Source organism: Geotrypetes seraphini, chromosome 4, assembly GCF_902459505.1.
Source record: "Geotrypetes seraphini chromosome 4, aGeoSer1.1, whole genome shotgun sequence".
In the NCBI taxonomy this organism is placed as follows: domain Eukaryota; kingdom Metazoa; phylum Chordata; class Amphibia; order Gymnophiona; family Dermophiidae; genus Geotrypetes; species Geotrypetes seraphini.
Genome location: NC_047087.1, coordinates 239,806,213 through 239,823,500, shown reverse-complemented (window position 1 = coordinate 239,823,500; position 17,288 = coordinate 239,806,213). Strand labels below are relative to the sequence as shown.

The window sequence follows — 17,288 nt, the reverse complement described above, 5'->3', positions numbered from 1 at the left end:
TCCCCCAGAATCCCTATATACCTTCAGAACAGTAAAACCCAAACCCTTGCGGATAAGAATTGCCAGTCCTCCCACCTTTTTAGTAGACTGAACACTTTGATGCGTCCATACATGCTCAAAGTGAGAGGACTGCAAGACCCCCACATGTCTGGGTCTCAAATGGGTTTCCTGAAGCATACAGATATCCCATTTTAATCTATTCAATTCACAATATACTACACTACGTTTACCCGGACTGTTCAAACCGTTTACATTCCATGATCCAATAGTTAGAAGTTTACTCTTACTCCCTCCCAAACCCCCCCCCCACCCCCCTCCCCCCGTACCCAAAGCTGACCCCCTCAATGAAGGTCTAGCCAGCCCTTAGAAAGTGAAAATTACCCCAGGTGACTAGCCCAAGCAGCTCCCCATGACAGCAACACAGAACCAAAAACTGCAGCAAAACAAGCCGCCAGTAAAGCTAAAGATAAACATCAGAAAGTGCAGAGTCTCTTTCCAAAAGCCAGACCGGAGATAGCACACCAATCAGTACCTCTCCCAGTCCATGTCAATCCAGGTGGCCCTGGTAAAGAATTGTCGAAATAAGAAGTCTCCTCCATAATCAGGTCCCCTGTTTAGCTGCTCGCTTGCCAGAGCGCAGAACTGTAGACCAAGCGCCAGGTACTCCCGAAGTGCTAGCTGTAGCAGGCACTGGCACCGTCTCTGGAACATTCACACAACCCAGCTCTTTCATAGCTAACCAGGCTTCCGTGACCGTAGCCACCTTTTGAGACCTCCCATTGACGGTAAGCCAGACCCCAAAGGGGAACAGCCAGCGGTACTTGTGGCCACCATCCCGCAGCACTTGCGTGACCTCCTTGAACGCCCTGCGCTTCTGTAGTGTAGCCCAAGCCAGGTCCTGATATACGCCCACTTCCAACTCATTCCAGCGAAAACGGGGGTGGCGCCGTGCCAGCTGCAAAATCTTCTCTTTAAGGGAATAATCCGCAAAACAGGCGATGATATCTTTAAAGCCAGGACCTCTCACAGGACCTAAGCTCCGATGCGCTCTCTGCAGCTTAATCTCCTCAGGCATCTCGGCTCCATCCACACCTAGTAGGCTCCGACAGAACTCTCGCACCACACTCTTGCAATCACGATATGCCTCCCCCTCTGGGATTTTCTTAAAGCACAGGTTACACCGGCGTGACCTATTCTCAAGATCTTCCACCTGCGCCTGTAACTCCTGCAGCTCAGATGATAAATGGGCTGTGGATTCCTTAACCCCGGTAACTGTGGCAGACAAGACCTCCACGTGCTCCTCAGAGGCTGACACTCGGGCTCCCAGCTCTCCCACATCTGCACGGAGCTCCGCCAGAGCAGCTTTCACATCCACTCTCACTCCTACCATTTCATCCTTCAGGTCCTGGAACCACGTTTGAAAGGATTTGTGCACCGTCTCACTGAGCTTCTCCGAAAGCGCCACAGTCCCAGCCTCAAGCAGCTCCACCGGTGCCGACGGCCCCGCGGCCATTTTGAGCGAGTCTCCTGCACTCCCCTGTGCTTCACTCGCTGTTTTCTCCCCTCCGTCGCCGAAATATTTGAATTTATCCAGCTTTTTCCGCATCGCCATAGCTTCACCCGTGAAATGTGATCCCGTTAATAAGCGCGGTTTAGCGCTAGAAGCTTGAAAAGCACTTTTTCACAACGGCCACTACGGAGCTCCCGATTCAGGCAGCCATGCGCTAGGATGACATCACTTCCTTCGACTTCGCATTATATTTCTTTTTAATTTAAAAAACATTGTGGCAATTTCTTCTTAAAAGATCGTCCTATTTTATTTACTTTTTTATTGTCCACTCCTACTTCCATATAGCCCCAACAGCAGATTACAGACTGAAAACCCAATACATTCTTTCTAAACCCCTTCCTCCACCTCATTCCAAACATAACAAAATACAGCATGTTACTATGAAAGAATATACTGTATAATTTACATATAGAAACACAGCCGCTACAATAAAATGAATTGGGCACAATAAAGCAGAAGTAGTCTAATGGTTAGTGCAGTATGCTGAGAACCAGGGAACTGGATTTGATTCTCATTGCAGCTTTTTGATATCCTGGACAAGTCAACCCTCGACTGACCTAGATACAAAAGTTTAGACTGTGAGCTCACTAGAGAGACAGAGAAAATACCTGCATATAATATGTACCACTTTGGTTATATCAAGAATCTAATAAGTATATGCATGATTTCTACTCACTTTGCTATCTCCATTGGAAGTCTTCCTGATGGGTAATTCTTCCATCTCTGAATAATCATCTCATTCACAGTCCAGATCTGCCTAGAAGGGTCTATATTTCTAAAGTCATCCGGTGCTAATAAATTCTAAAATATAAAAACAAATCCAAAAAAGCAAAAAAGATTAAAGCAATGACATCAATCCTTTTCTGCCCAAACTTTAAATTGTACCACAATTCTTAATATACTATGACTGTTCCTCTCACAGCTGGGGAAAAAATAAGGACAGGTAAAAACACTTCCATAAAAAATTGCCATGTTGTAACAACTTTCAGTTCAAGTACAGGTATGCACCACACAATATCCACGTTACATTCTGTGAAAGTGGATGTTATGTGATTTGGATGATGTATGAACATTTAGTACAGCTAGGTTAGTGCCGTCAGTGCATGCCATCTCCCCCCCCAAAGAAAATACTGTGCTCCCCCTCCACCCCTAAACAGACACCTCCAACCTCCTTCCCAGACCAAGAGGAAGGACTTCAGGACTATCTTGTTTCTCTGGTGATCTAGTGGCACATTTGATCAGGAGCTATTTCCACAATGAAAATGGAAGTCTCGGTGATTCCCACTTACTCATTTCATCGCTGAAAGGAGTAAGTGGGAATCGCTCCTATCCCAATGTACGACTAGCCTACCCAGTCAACAAGGTAGGGCTGGGGTCCTTCCTCTGCATCAGGGAGGAAGGGGGAATGTTACCTTTCCTTTTCAGGGGGACCAGTCCTTCTTCCAAGCAAATATTTCTGGATGTTAATAGGGACTCTTGTTTTTCAGTGATGACTCCTATTTTGTGGAACTCTCTTCCGTTATATTTAAGGGCTGAAACATCATTCAAAAATTTCAAGTCATAATTAAAAGTCTACTTTTTCAGTAGTGCTTTTGGGTCAACATCTTCCTAATTCTTAACTTTACTCAACCCGGACAAATACTTTTTTTTTTTTAATCCTTTTAGCTTTTGTTATTGCCAATTTCCTTTTTTACCTACAATACTTTTGTAAGAACTTTTCCTATTGGTTTTTCCATTCATCTCATTTTGTTTTGGTTTTATCGTGTTATATATCCATTGTCTTTTGATACATACCCTCCCTGTTTTAATAATGTAAACCACTTAGATTTAATTTTATTTGTTAATCATTGTGGTATATCAAATAAACTGAACTAAACCATGGATATTAATGTGAAAATGAGATTATGTATGCACCCTGGTAAGCTATTTTCCAGTAGATGGGTGAGACATTCTAGACCATAAGGTTATTTCCCTTTACTCGCATGGGTTGCAGAACAGAATAATAAGTTTTTCGTTCCACCTCTAGGGTACATCACAGGCTAGCTTAGCTCGTCCTATCAGTTCGTACCCAAGCATACAGAGGCACTACCATCTGTGAAGTAGAGGCATAGGCTAAACAAGTGTTCTGCTCAAAACAAATAAACAGTACTATTAACCATCAACATAGGCTTCAAAGAAGCTCAGGAACTACTCCCATAACATGGAGAACATATTCACAAAACTCTCCTTAGCCCAAAAGGGCTGACCATTCTCCACAGAACAGATAGGAGACGCATAGGGAGATAGACATCTGACTTGAACTCTGAAATCTGCAAGCAAGCATAGCAAGGACAGGGCGAGTGTCTAGAATGTCTCACCTATCTATTGGAAAAGAGCTTACCAGGGTGTACAAAAGCAGTCCCCAACTAGTCAGGGTTGGTTTGCTGCGCTGGCCTTCAATACCGAGAACCCAAAAGCAGAGTTCTGACAGGCAGCATCATCCACTCTGTAGAATTTGGCAAACATGGGAAGAGACAACCATGTTACCACCCTGTAAAACTCCTCAGGCGAATAAGATCTAGCTTCGGACCACAAAAAAGCCACACTCCTGGCAAAATGCACCTGAACAAAAAGGGGACTCTTTCCCTGCAAGAATGTAAGGGTATCAAATGGCTCTACAGATCCACCTGGAGATCGTGGCCTTAGAAGCAGGCACACCACGCTTCAACAAACAAATCAGCACAAACAGAGGGCCAGAAAAACGAAACCCGTTAGTGCTCTCCAGAGAACTCAGAAGCATCCTGCGCATGCCTAGTTTCCTCATAAGCCAATCCTGATGTTTGGAACTCACTGGCTGACAAACAGGCAAACACACTTTTGAATGACAGGGAAAGCTGAAACCACCGTCTGCAAAAAGGAAGGAACTGTCCGTAGAGAAACTTGTATCTCCGAAATGCTGAGAAAGGCATCCTAACAAGACAATGCCCACAGATTGGAAACCCTATGGGCATAAGTGATGGCGATCAAAAAACACAGTCATGAGAACTAAGTCCAGAAGAAACGCAAGATATGGGTAAACTTGCAACCTCCTCCTCCAATGAGCCGCCCCAACCACCAGCACAGTGTTGAAGGTCCGGGGCGCTGTCGTCATACAACAATGGCAGAGCCATAAACTGATAATACTGATCCCGCACATGAAGCTCTAGGAGGAAGCGGTGACCTGGGAAAAATGGGAATCTCTAAATCTACCCCTGTGAAATCCAGGGAGGCCCGAAACTCACCTGGAGCCACTGTTGAAAAGACCAATTTCAAGGTCTCCATTCGGAACCGAGTAAGCTTGAGAGCCACCTGCAGGTATTTTAGATCCAGAAGAGGTCTCCAATCTACTGATGCATTCTTTAGTACGATCAAGTATACAGAGTATCTGCCTAAGCCCGAAAGGGCGCTTCACCTCGGCTCTATTGCTCGAATATCCAGGAAATGCTGAACAACAGGCTGGACTATGCGCGTTGCATCCAGTCTCCTGACAGGAGAACCACAAACCAATCTAACAGGGGATGGGCAATTGCCAGCTTGTAGCCTGACTGAAGAAATTCTAAGACCCACATGTCTGTCACAATGTGCATTCAGGTCTGCAGATGCTCCAAGATCCAATCCTCTATCCACAGAGGAGTCCCTCAGATCCCTGGCATCATTTTATTTTTTTTTTCTTTTGGGCAGGTCAGGCAGAGGCAGGCTGAGAGCACCCGCAGTTTGCAAACCAACCCCTGGAACCTTGAAAGGATCTCCACAACAAGGAAGAATAATGTGGTCTGTAGACACAAAAAATTCTTTGGGAGCCCCAAAAAGGGGGCGCCATACCATTTGGCAGCACCTGCGGATGACGATCCATCACTGAAGTTATGAGGGCATCCACTCAATTGCCCAACAGCAACTGACCATGAAAGGCAGCTAGGCTAGAGTTACCATGGAGGACATATCAGCAGCCTACTGCCAAACCCAAAGCATTCGGCAGGCTGACATAGAATACACTGACTCTGAAGCCAGCCCTCTCAAAAGGTCATAGAACCATCTGTCATGAAGTTCATCCCAGCCATCAGAAGCTAAGGAGGAGGCTCTACCACCTCAGTCTCTAGCATAGGCAGTGACATGCGTCGGGACACCTGAGCACTCCTGGAATCACCTAAGGATGCCGCAACAACTGCTGTTACTCCTACACCAGAGGATACCAGTTGGAGATAGCACTAGCATTCCGAAAAGCCCATCCGGAGAGTCAAACTGTTCCATAACTATGAGACTGATATCCGGATGCAATGGAAAGGACTCAGACTGCGAGCGCACACTGCAAAGTCAGGGAGAAGAAGTAACAGAAATAGGAGGAACTGATGCACACGCTGAACTCCCTGAGGAGGAAGTGTCGGGCAGAAACTGTGCAGGGGGTACAGAACAACCAGCAGCCAGATCCTTGGCTGGAAACTTGGAGCACAAAAATCTCACGCACCCTGAGAAGGTATCTGGACCCTGGGGCATAGAGTCACCTTAAATGACTGAAACTTGCACATTTAAGGCTGCAGAGGGTCCATCTCGTGGCTGGCCACTGCCACCGCAGAATCAAGCAAAAATGGCCGCCCTGATGAGCTAGTTGAATGTGTAATCACCTTCTTCTGTGAAGGGGAGGCTGAAACACTCTAAAAGCGGCAAATTTGCTCAAATTTGGAATGAATCCAAACCAGGAGACCCTCAGGACTCCATTCCAGCAGTTTTCCTGGCAAAAACCTGAATTTTAAAGAAGCAGGGAGAAGTTGAAAAAAAAATTGCTGAAAATCCAAGATGGCTGCCGGACCCGAATTCATGCCAAACACACACTAAAAACGGCACTTCCTGAAATTAAAAAATTGCCAAAATAGGATTTTTCAGGTGGGGGAACACAGAGATCACTAGAAAACACTCAAAACCCCTTGAAATTTTGCTTTAGAAATCGTTGTTGGAACCTGTCAGCTCCTCTTACTCACAAACGCTGGTCACAGAAACCGCAGCTGCTCTCTAGCTCTGATTAAGAGCCAAAGTGAGAATTCACTGCCACATTGCTGGAAAAGCTGTCTTCAAGCTGATCTTCGGCTGCTGGTCAGACTCCACTGTCTGACTGTGCTTCCATCCCTGCAGACCACCGACTGCGCATGAAGATGAGCAGAGGTGCAAAAATGCAGCCTGCACACAGCGAAACACCGCTGAGTCCTCTAAGTATGCTGAACAGTCTGTGCTCGACCTCCCCCCCCCCCATTAACAGGGAGTAAGATAAGGTCAAGGACGGCTCTGACATCCAAGGAAGACTAGCAGACTCGCTGACAGGTACCCCAAAGTCTGTGAATTCTTAAGCAGGCAGCACATCAAATGTCCATAGAACGCAAAAGGGAACAAAATTACATTAAATTAAAAATAATAAATTGGAGAAAGCAGAACTAACACACTGCAACCACATGCAGAAGAGAAAAACTGATGGGAAGAGCTAAGCTAGCCTGTAATGTACCCTAGAGGCGGAGTGAAAAACTTATAATTCTCTTCTGCAACCCATGCGAGTAAAGGGAAATATAATCCTACTAGTATTTTAGCCCGTTACATTAACGGGTGCTAGAATATATGTCTGTCTGTCTTTATTTCTGTCTCTCTCTCCCTCCCGCTGTCTTTTTTTCTGTCTGTCTCTGTCCCTGGCCCCCTTTGTCTGTCTGTGTATCTCCCTGCCCCTGTGTCTTTCTTCTTTTCTTTCTATCTCTCTTCCTCCCGCTGTCTGTCTGTCTTTCTGTCTGTCTGTCTCTCTCCCTGCCTCCTATGCAGCAGCATTTCTCTCCCACCACTTCCCTGTGCAGCAGCCAAAGCAGCATTCCCTCTCCCTCCATTTCCCTCCCTCCACACCACTTCCCTGTGCAGCAGCAGTAGCGTTTCCTCTACCCCCTTTCCTTCCCTTCCCGCGGTCCCGACTAGGAACCTGGCGATTCCAGCAGCATATGCAGCAGTCTTCACACGCTGCTTCGGGTCCTTCTACTGCCCTGATTTACTCTGGCACGTCCCTAATGACATCATCAGAGACGAGGCAGAGCAAATCAGGGCAGTAGAAGGGCCCGAAGCAACGTGTGAAGACTGCTTCACATGCTGCTGGAATCGCCAGGTTCGTAGTCGGGACCGCAGGAAGGGAAGGGGAGGGAGGCAAAGGACTAAGTGAGCCGTCAGACGTCGGGAAGGGATGGGAGGGTCAGACTAGCGAAAAAAAACCTTACCGAGTGGGGAGCCGGCAAAGGAGTGTTTTCTGCTGCCGCGAGCATGGGGTCTGTTAAGCGCGCATGCGCACTCCTGCGGCCACAGACATATGGAACACGCAGATAGGAGTGTGCATGTGTAGCTAGCATTTTATTATATAGGATGGTCTAGAACAGACATGGGCAACTCTGGTCCTCAAGGACCGGAATCCAGTGAATAAACTTTCAATGCATATTCATTGGGGAAATCCTGAAAACCCAATTGGATTCCAGCCCTCGAGGACCATAGTTGCCCATGTCTGGTCTAGAATGTCTCACCTATTGCAATGGAATGGACATTGTTTGGAATGACAGTATGCAGCGCATGATTGTATTGTATATTTGTAATAAGCCTATTTCTGTATAAAATACCTTTTTCTGCACCACACCCGCGCCTGTTGTCTTATTGTACTATAACCCCACTACTTCTGAGAAGTGGACCCGGGATCAAAAGAAAAAGGAACCATTTTAAGATTGAATCAGGTTGGGCAGACTAGATGAACCATTCAGGTCTTTATCTGCCATCATCTACTATGTTACTATGTATTTAAAACAAGACAAAATACAAAGAAAGATTACATGCCATACATATATTTTATTGATGTATGTCAATTATAATCCAAAAGCACAACTGTGTTGCACACCAAATGTGAAAGATGAATTGTCTTCTGGGGATTTGTTTTATGTAGATGTACTGTCTTTTTCATTACAATAAACCTTTTGTTTTATCAATTCTTACTTCAAGGGTCTACAATTTATTTATTATTGGCCACTCACACTTTTATGTCTTTTGGCATTACTTTCGTAGGGGACATTTCTCCTTTTTTGTTTTTGCTTTTTCTGACTTTACAGGTTCAAATAGGCCTGATAAAGATTTAAGAATGGTAGCAGTATTTAGATGCTGTAAAGATGCAGAAGGCTGAAAATATGCTTACTTTGGAGTCATTAAACAATTATGAATATTGAAGGTCCTTGTCTCCAGTGAGTCGATTTGTCCTAGAGAGCAGTTAGAGGAAGAGCTTAAAGTTCACCAGAGAATGGTGCTCCACCAGGATTCTGTCACAAAAGGCACTTTAACCTCCTTTTTCCTACTTGTCATTCCTCTCCCTGTGCACCCTTCTAATTGTTTGGTCATCTTGAGATCAGAAATTTTTGCTCCCAGGATCCTACTCTTCTTTCACGCAAAGAATTACTTCATCCCCCTATAACCCCCTTGGGGTTTTCCAGCCCAAATTCATGACCTTACATTTTTTTAGCAATAACTTTTAGCTGTCAAATTTCAGATCATTCATCAAGGTTCACTGGTTGCCCCATCTTAAAAAAAGGATAGATATAGAACTATAAAAGATACAGAGAAACAGCAACTAAAATGAGAAAGAAGGGACAACTCCCTTAAGATACTTCAGTTGGAGAAGAGACAGCAGAGGGAATATGAAAAACTTACAAAATTATAAGTGGGATAGAACAAGTAAATAAGCAATGGTTATTTACCCCTTCAAATAGTTCTAATAACTGGGGACATACAATATTATGCAAACAAAGTGTGAGGGAGTCAGGATTCTCCCTCACTAGTGATATTATTGTGTCAATGGGCAGCAGGAAGGTGCAGGCCCATTAGTGGGTAAACTACAGGGTCCAGGATGCACTAAGCTCTGTAGCTTAGAGTTCAACCCTCATCCAGCAGGTGGCCCTGAACTGCATGAATAGGTTACCCTGCTGAGTCATGGGGTGGCACCCAGGCAGGAAGAGATTTATATGCCCAGTCTGGAATTCATTCAGAGAGGTCCTTGTGGGAAGGGAGGTCCCCATGGGAGAGAGGCCCCAGAGAGAGAAAGGTCTAAGGGAAGAAACCTGCAGAGAGACAGTGAGAGAGAGCTGGCTGGGTGAGAAGCCTGCTATATGTATTGGAGGTTTGGACAGTGTTGGCTAAGGTAAGGTGTTGGCTAAGGTAAGCCAATTGCAGTTTGGTTGAAGCTGTGTACTGAAGACACTTATACTGATGAGAAAATGACAGCTAATGTTTGGTTTGGCTGAGGTAAGCCATCCATGTCCTTTGAAAAGGCTGGAAGCCGATTAATTGACTAAAAACTGAGGATTGCTGAATTGAATGTGAAATGATACTGCCTAGAGAACAGACTGTTGCACTGGACTGAGAGAGAATAGTTAAAAGTATATAGAGTATTGTTTTTTCTGAACCTATGAGGGAACAGGCTCAGGCATATGAACAAATAAAGTTTTTCATTATACCTTCCAAGAGTGTCTAGAACAGTAGTCTCAAATTTGCGGCCCGCCAGGTACTATTTTGAGGCTCTCGGTATGTTTATCATAATCCCAAAAGCAAAATAAAACAGTTTCTTGATCATATGTCTCTTTAGCTATAAATTACAATATTACTATTAAGACTTAGCCAAAAGGAAAGATTTATAAACTATAAAGAGTTTTACCTCATGCAAAATTGTCATTTCTTTAATAAGATATTAACTATTTTTTTCTGAGGTCCTCCAAGTACCTACAAATCTAAAATGTGGCCCTGCAAAGGGCTTGAGTTGAGACCATTGGTCTAGAATGTGTATATATGTGTGAGTACACAAGGGTTATTAGAAAACCTGACCAGGAGCCTTACATGTGCTGGTAATATTATGGGAGCTGACCGCTCAGCCCATTCACACAAAGCAAATCACAGAAAGCACTTCTTCACTCAACACACAATCAAGCTATGCTACTGAAGGGTAAGGCTGTTTTTGTAAAAGGGTTAATTTAAAGCTAGTGCTATGATTTGTGAAGGGACTCCATAAACCTTTATTAACCAGGTACACCTGGAAATGCCACCATTTATCTCTAGGATATTCCAAGTTATTTCCTAATGTCCCAGACTTGCAACTATCGGATCAAGATCCTGGACTCAATGAGCCTGTGGTCTGACCCTGCATGACACATCTTACATTCTTACATGTAATAGTCTAAAGGTATGAGGCCACTGGCCTTCACTTTGTATTAGGGAATCATTTTCATTCTTGCCTCATTTGCAAAATTAATGTGGTGCATTTGAATTACCTGTGGGTCACAGTAATGTGAAAAACTTTGATCCCCACCAGAAAATATTTTCTTTACACAGTAACAGTCGCTTAAACCTGTAACAGAAAAATATAAATTTAAATCTTTAAATTTGTTGCATTTAAAAGATATACACAGTAATGCATACACATGAATCTTATATTTTATAATGTACTTTACCTTAATCCTATCGTTCCAGTAGGTCCTGTATGTTTTAATATATGTTACCCTATTTTACTATTTTTATTATGTATAAACCACTTAGAAGACTGATAGGCGGTATATCAAATTTTTATTAAACTTGAAGCTTGAATCTTTATGGGCTTTGCCAGAGCAAACCCTACATATTTGATGAATGCCAAATAGCAACAAGATTCTGGACTCATACATTGAATAAGCCACATAACAGCAGTTTTGTGCCACGTCCTTACTTGATGTGGGTAGGTTCAGGCTACTGTGAGAAACCCAGTTGCCTTTTACAGTGAAAGGACTTTTCCTGTTGCAAGTTGTCCCAGTCCCTAGTTGTCCATTACCTCCAAGACCAAAGGAATACATTCTTCCAGATGAAGGAACAAAAGCTAATGTGTGCTGTCTAATAGTAAAGTAAGAAATACATAGTTATAAACAAATTGAACCTATAATCTAAATTAAAAGGCCAACAGTATAAATTACCGTTTTATTCATTCAAATCTTTACCAAAAAATAAATAAAATTACATAGCGACACAGCAACACAATAAATGATAGCAGAAAAAGACCCATCCAGTCTGCTAGACCTGCACCTGCTACTTCAGGCAGGTTATACTCCTTCTTGATCAAATACTTGCATCACAAATATGGCAATCAGCAATTTCCCACAATGCCAACTGCATACAGACAGTTTTGATACAATATTGGAAGACTGACTTTATAATTTTGCTTGCAGCATAGTCACATTTGTTGTTAATGCTTGATCAAAACAACAATTCCAACAATGTTGTAAACTGAAATTTTACTCACTATCAACCTTAAGATGTCTTCTCCTTCCCCCCCCCCCCCACTCCCCCGATATACTCCTAGAATGTGATATGAATGTGATAAAAAAATGCATACTTGTTCTTGATCTGTCTTACTATTGTCAAGATACTGTTTGGAAATAGCCTTACTCACCAAAGCCAACTCCAACCCATTCAGATCGGTCTTCCATAACTGAGACACAACACAGACCATAGAAGCTTACCTTCTAGTGCCCTTACTTTCCAACTACTTTTTAGGGGGTGAAGAACTTATGTGCACGACAGAATAGCGGGACTTGGGTGTGATTGCATGTGATGATCTTAAGGTGGTCAAATAGGTTGAAAAGGTGACGGCGAAAGCTAGAAGGATGCTATGTTGCCTAGGGAGAGGCATGGCCAATAGGAAAAAGGATATACTGATGCCTTTGTATAAGACTCTGGTAAGACCTCATTTAGAATATTGTGTACAATTCTGGAGGCCGTACCTTCAAAAAGATATAAAAAGGTTGGAGTCATTCCAGAGGAAGGCTACTAAAATGGTATGTGGTCTGGTCTTCGTGATAAGGCGTATGGGGACAGACTTAAAGATCTCAATCTGTATACTTTAGTGGAAAGGCGGGAGACAGATAGAGAGAGAGAAAGATAGACAGAGAGAGAGACAGATAGAGAGAGAGAGAGAGAAAGAGAGCAAGAGAGAGAGACAGAAAGAGAGAGAAACAGAAAGAGAGAGAAATAGAGAGATAGAGAGCAAGAGATAGAAATAGAGAGAGAGATAGAAAGAGAGAGAGAGAGATAGAAAGAGATAGAAAGAGAGAGAGAGAGCGATAGAGAGAGATAGAAAGAGAGACAGATAGACAGAGAGATAGAGAAATAGAGAGAGAGACAGAAAGAGAGATAGAGAGAGAGAAAGATAGACAGAGACAGAGAGAGAAAGATAGAGAGATAGACAGAGACAGAAAGAGAGATAGAGAGATAGAGAGAGAGAAAGATAGACAGAGACAGAGAGAGAAAGATAGACAGAGAGATAGAAAGAGAGAGAGATAGAAAGATAGACAGAGAGATAGAAAGAGAGAGAGATAGAAAGAGAGAGAGAGAGAGATCCTTCTGGCCCAAGAGAGAGAAAGAGCACTTGTGCTTCCTTGTGATGTACGTATGCCGCCGCTGTGGCGTCGGAAAAACTCACAATGCTGCTCCTTTCTAAAGTGGCTGAAGAGTGAGTTGCGGCAGCCAAATTTCCCAAAGCTCCAGTCAACTGACGTTTCGGACCAGGAGTCCACTGCTCCTGAATGCAGTGGCCCTGCAGTGAGCCCCCACCCAACAGGCTGACAGCCATCATAAGGGTCATCCACTCAGAAATCCAAAGAAGCCAGCCCTAGCAGAGAGCCTCCCCCTGAAGCCACCAGCTCAAGCCGCTATCTGGCACCGTCCAGGGGAGTGGCATCTGAAGGGGAAAACTCTGCAGAGACCACCAAGATAGGAGCGGCTACTGTAAAGGGTGCTCTGGTCCAGGGGATCACCTCCAAGGAGGCTGATAGAGACCCCAGAACCTGCAGATAAAACCAGGCTGAGGAAGCTGGACGGTACAGGAGAATTCTGATCCATTATTGAAGGTTCTGTCTGCATGCCTTGAGAAGAAATATACGGCCCTGGAGATGATGAGAAGGCCCAGAAACTCCAGAGTCTGGGAGGATGCCAAACGGCTCTTCCTGAACTTGTGCTAATGCCTGCAGCAGAGACACTATCATCTCCACCAGACTTTCGCACTCCTGACAAGACAGAGCCCGGATCAACCAGGAAGGGTGGACTTGGACCCCTTGCTGGCAGAAAGCTACTACAACTACCATCACCTTGGCGAAAGTGTGGGGCGCCGTAACAAGGTCAAAGGGCAGAACATGAAATGTTGTTGCAGAACCTGGAAAACGCAGAAACCAGCGTTGCTCCGGGTAGATCAAAATATGGAGGAAAACTTCTGAGATCCAAGGATGCTAGAAACTCCCCTGGAGAAACAGTAGCTATTACCGTGCACTCCATTGCCATTTGGAAAATAGGAATTCGCAAGAAGCAGGTGACCAAATTTAGATCCAGAATGGATCTCCAATTCTCTGATCCTTTCTGGGGTACGATGAAGCATGAGGAATATCAGTCTAAGCCTGATTCGTGTTCTGGACCACGATATCTAAGAGGCGCTGCAGAGAATCTCGGACCTCGGACTCCATTCCAGTTGATTTGCCAGAGTCCAAAAACAAAGTCAGAGGAGGGCAAAGGAGGACTAACTAGTGTCTTATGAAGGTTGAGTCCACTCCTGATAAAACTGAGAAGTCAGCCTCTAAGATGGGGAAGCCATGCCCAACCCCTGGCGTCATCACCACTGCACAGGAACCTGAGGCCGACTGGAACTGGAACTGTTATAAGGTGGGTGTAGCCCTGGGAATGTCTCCGGGATAAAACTGCGGATCCCTGACAACACCTGCGGGAGGAAAGAGTACTATGATCCCCCCTCCCGACATCCGGCAAAACTTGTTCACAGGGAGAGACTTAGGGCGGCGCTCGGCAACACCTGAGTAGAGGTCATCCAGACCTGTATCAACAAGAATCTGACCCTTTAAAGGAAGTCCACTTAAGGAGACCTTTGAGGTATCATCCCCAGCCCAAAGACTGATCAAAAAAAGTCCAGCGTGCAGACACTTCACCAGTAGAGAATGTATTAAGAACTTGAAGGAGATCATAAAGGGCATCCAGCACCTAATCCACACCAACCATCACTAGCGGAGAACAGGCATGCACCTCCACAGAGGATGCATTGCACAGGCCGGAATGAAAGGCACACGCCATAAAGGAAATGGCCACCGCCGCTTGGATATCTAAAGATTCCACTAGAAAAGAAAGTTTTTAATATAATATCAACCCTAATCCTGAGAGTCCTTAAATCTCATTCACAAGGGAGGGCTGCGCGCTGGATAATCTGTGCTAAGGTGGAATCTACCTCCGGCTGTTCAAACCTGCTGAAAATCAGGATTCCGGTGATAAAGGTTTGACATAGTATTAGATGGTTGGGAAGAACTTTTTGGGGTATCACAATGTTCTGAAACCAGACCAAAGAGTTGTGAACTGAATGGAGTAAAGGCCCATGACCAAAACCTGAGAAGTGAAAGGTGAAAAATCCAAATGGAGCTCTTTCAGAACATCAGCAGTAAAGAAGCCCGCTTAAAAATCTGCAAAAAAGGTACCAAAATTCAGACACACAGGGCGGCTGAGGTGATTGATCCCAGCAAAAGCATCAGCTGAATCCAAAATAAAGGCAGTGGCAGGAGACAGAAGAATCATAATATCTGCATGGCAACTACTGCAATTGAGGTCTGCCAAAGCCAGACGAGAGGGTTCCTGAACAGGAAGCTCCACCACAGGAGCAACAAACCAAAAAAAACCTGACGTACCCGCTGGCTGTGTCAAATGAATGGGGTCTGAAGAATGTGCCAAATAAAATCCGGTGAAAAGGCACATCCCGGAACCATGGCAGGGCTCTGTTGAGGTACATGTGCTGTGCCAAAAGTCACCAAACACAGAATGCAGGCATTTTGTGCCAGACTCCTGGACGGCCTCTGGGCAAGTTTTTCTTTGGAAGGCACGGACCCAGGCTGGCTCCCCAACCCAGTACTCAGAGGGGGCAAAGTCTGAAGCTCCCTCTACCTCCCCTGTGCACTAGGTACATGATTGCTGATCTGGTGCCGATCCAGCACAATCAATGTTCACATTCAACAGATTAGGGCCTGGGGAGTCCATCCCAACAATTTTTAATAAAATTTGAGGGATTTTGAGGCAGAAATAAAACTTAGAAAAAAAAGATCTTTTCAAATCCAAGATGGCCACACCAGCGAATTTGCACCAAAAATGGCAAAAATAAACAAAATCCAAAAATAAAAAATAGCTATTTGGGGGGTCTGGGGAGGTGGGGGACCTGAATCCTACCCTCAGAAACTGTGAAAAATGACTTTTAAAGCAATCCAGAAACCACCCCTGAAGTTCACATAGGAAGGTACACATAGTTCTGTAGTGCCTTGCCTGTCAGCAATTTTAAACGAAGCACAAACACTCCAAGAACCTGCCAAAGAAACTTGAGAAAGAAACCCACCAAGAGGCAGAATAGATCACAAGGTTCTAAGAGTGGCGACTAAATGACCAAAAAACTGTGAACACAACGCTAAATAACATGGATACAATAAATATAATTTAAATGGAGTACCCTCAGTGTGATTGGGCAGCGAGGGGAGATATACTCCAGCGCTTCACATAACAGGACAGGGACCAACAAGCCCCTGCCCACACACCATCATAGGGTACCTCCTTGTGTGTGATAAATCAAAATTGTGAAAAATGAATCACCAACCAACAAGTGAACACAAGAGGTCAATTAAGAAGCCACTCTAAGAACCTCCCCAACCAGCTCCCACGAACAAAAATCAAAAACCGACTTAGCTTGAAGATGTTCTTGTCAAGTTGTCAGACAGCAGCGACCCACAGTGAAACGCCGCTGAATACCAGGTCATTTAGTCACCACTTAGAACCTTGTGATCTATTCTGCCTCTTGGTGGGTTTCTTTCTCAAGCAATTTTAAACAGCAGCTGAGTGGAAGAAAATGATTTTTCTGCCTCAGAAACTTCTCCAAATTACCAGAGTGGAAGATCTTACTGCTAGCCGGCCAGACACCGATTACGACCTCTGCCCCGTCCCCTCGTCTACACAATCGGGGACGGGAAAGGCAGCCTGTACCTTGAAACCTGGGTGGGTTTCACTCCAGACACAAACAAGCCTGCGCTTGAAACCCATGACAGGATCACCAGCAAGTAGATTCCCCAGAGGAAGAGACCCCAAGTCTAGAAATGGTGGCACACAGATCCACGAGAGTTTCTCTTTGAAACAGCAGCCTAGCACTGTCGGACTGCATCCTTTCCTCCGACAGGGGACCACTGGGAAGGGGGTCTCAAGACACTGAAGCCACTGAGAAAAAAAACTTTAAGCAAAAATTAAGAAAAAGAAGCAGAGCAACTGCAAAAGACATCTGCACAGATTGCTTGCAGAAATTGAAACTGGATATGTTTGCTAGCTCTCAGGCTAAGGGGGTGGAGCAAGTGCTCAGAAAAGATTGTGGATTTCTGAAACTCCTGGACTGTGGGTTGGGAACACCTAGTGTATGGAATCCAAAAGGGACTTAACAGAATAGCTGGTTAAAATAGATATCTAAAAAGATTTTAATAAATAATGTTTTACAAAACATCCGTGTTGACTTCTTTTCAATAGAAGCAAAATCCTACCAAATACAGAAATAAGATCACTTCCTTATGTTAAAAAGTGACACTGTACAAAACAAGAAAATGAGCAGGTGCAATGTAAATATCAATTGAGA

At 44.4% G+C, this 17,288-nt stretch overlaps 1 protein-coding gene across 3 annotated transcripts in view; it reads right to left on the bottom strand.

The window, feature by feature from the left end:
- The window catches only part of HERC4 (HECT and RLD domain containing E3 ubiquitin protein ligase 4), a 230,565-nt gene that overhangs the window by 105,133 nt on the left and 108,144 nt on the right, over positions 1–17,288 (bottom strand). For all 3 annotated transcript variants that reach the window (XR_004539287.1, XM_033942823.1, XM_033942822.1), the window contains 3 exons: positions 11,325–11,485; positions 10,894–10,970; positions 2,247–2,371 (listed from right to left, as the gene is read on the bottom strand). Coding sequence is in view for 2 of the 3 variants with exons in the window: in XM_033942823.1 (XP_033798714.1) it covers positions 2,247–2,371; positions 10,894–10,970; positions 11,325–11,485 (363 nt within the window). In the remaining variant the exon portion in view is untranslated. The remainder of the gene's footprint in view (positions 1–2,246; positions 2,372–10,893; positions 10,971–11,324; positions 11,486–17,288) is intronic.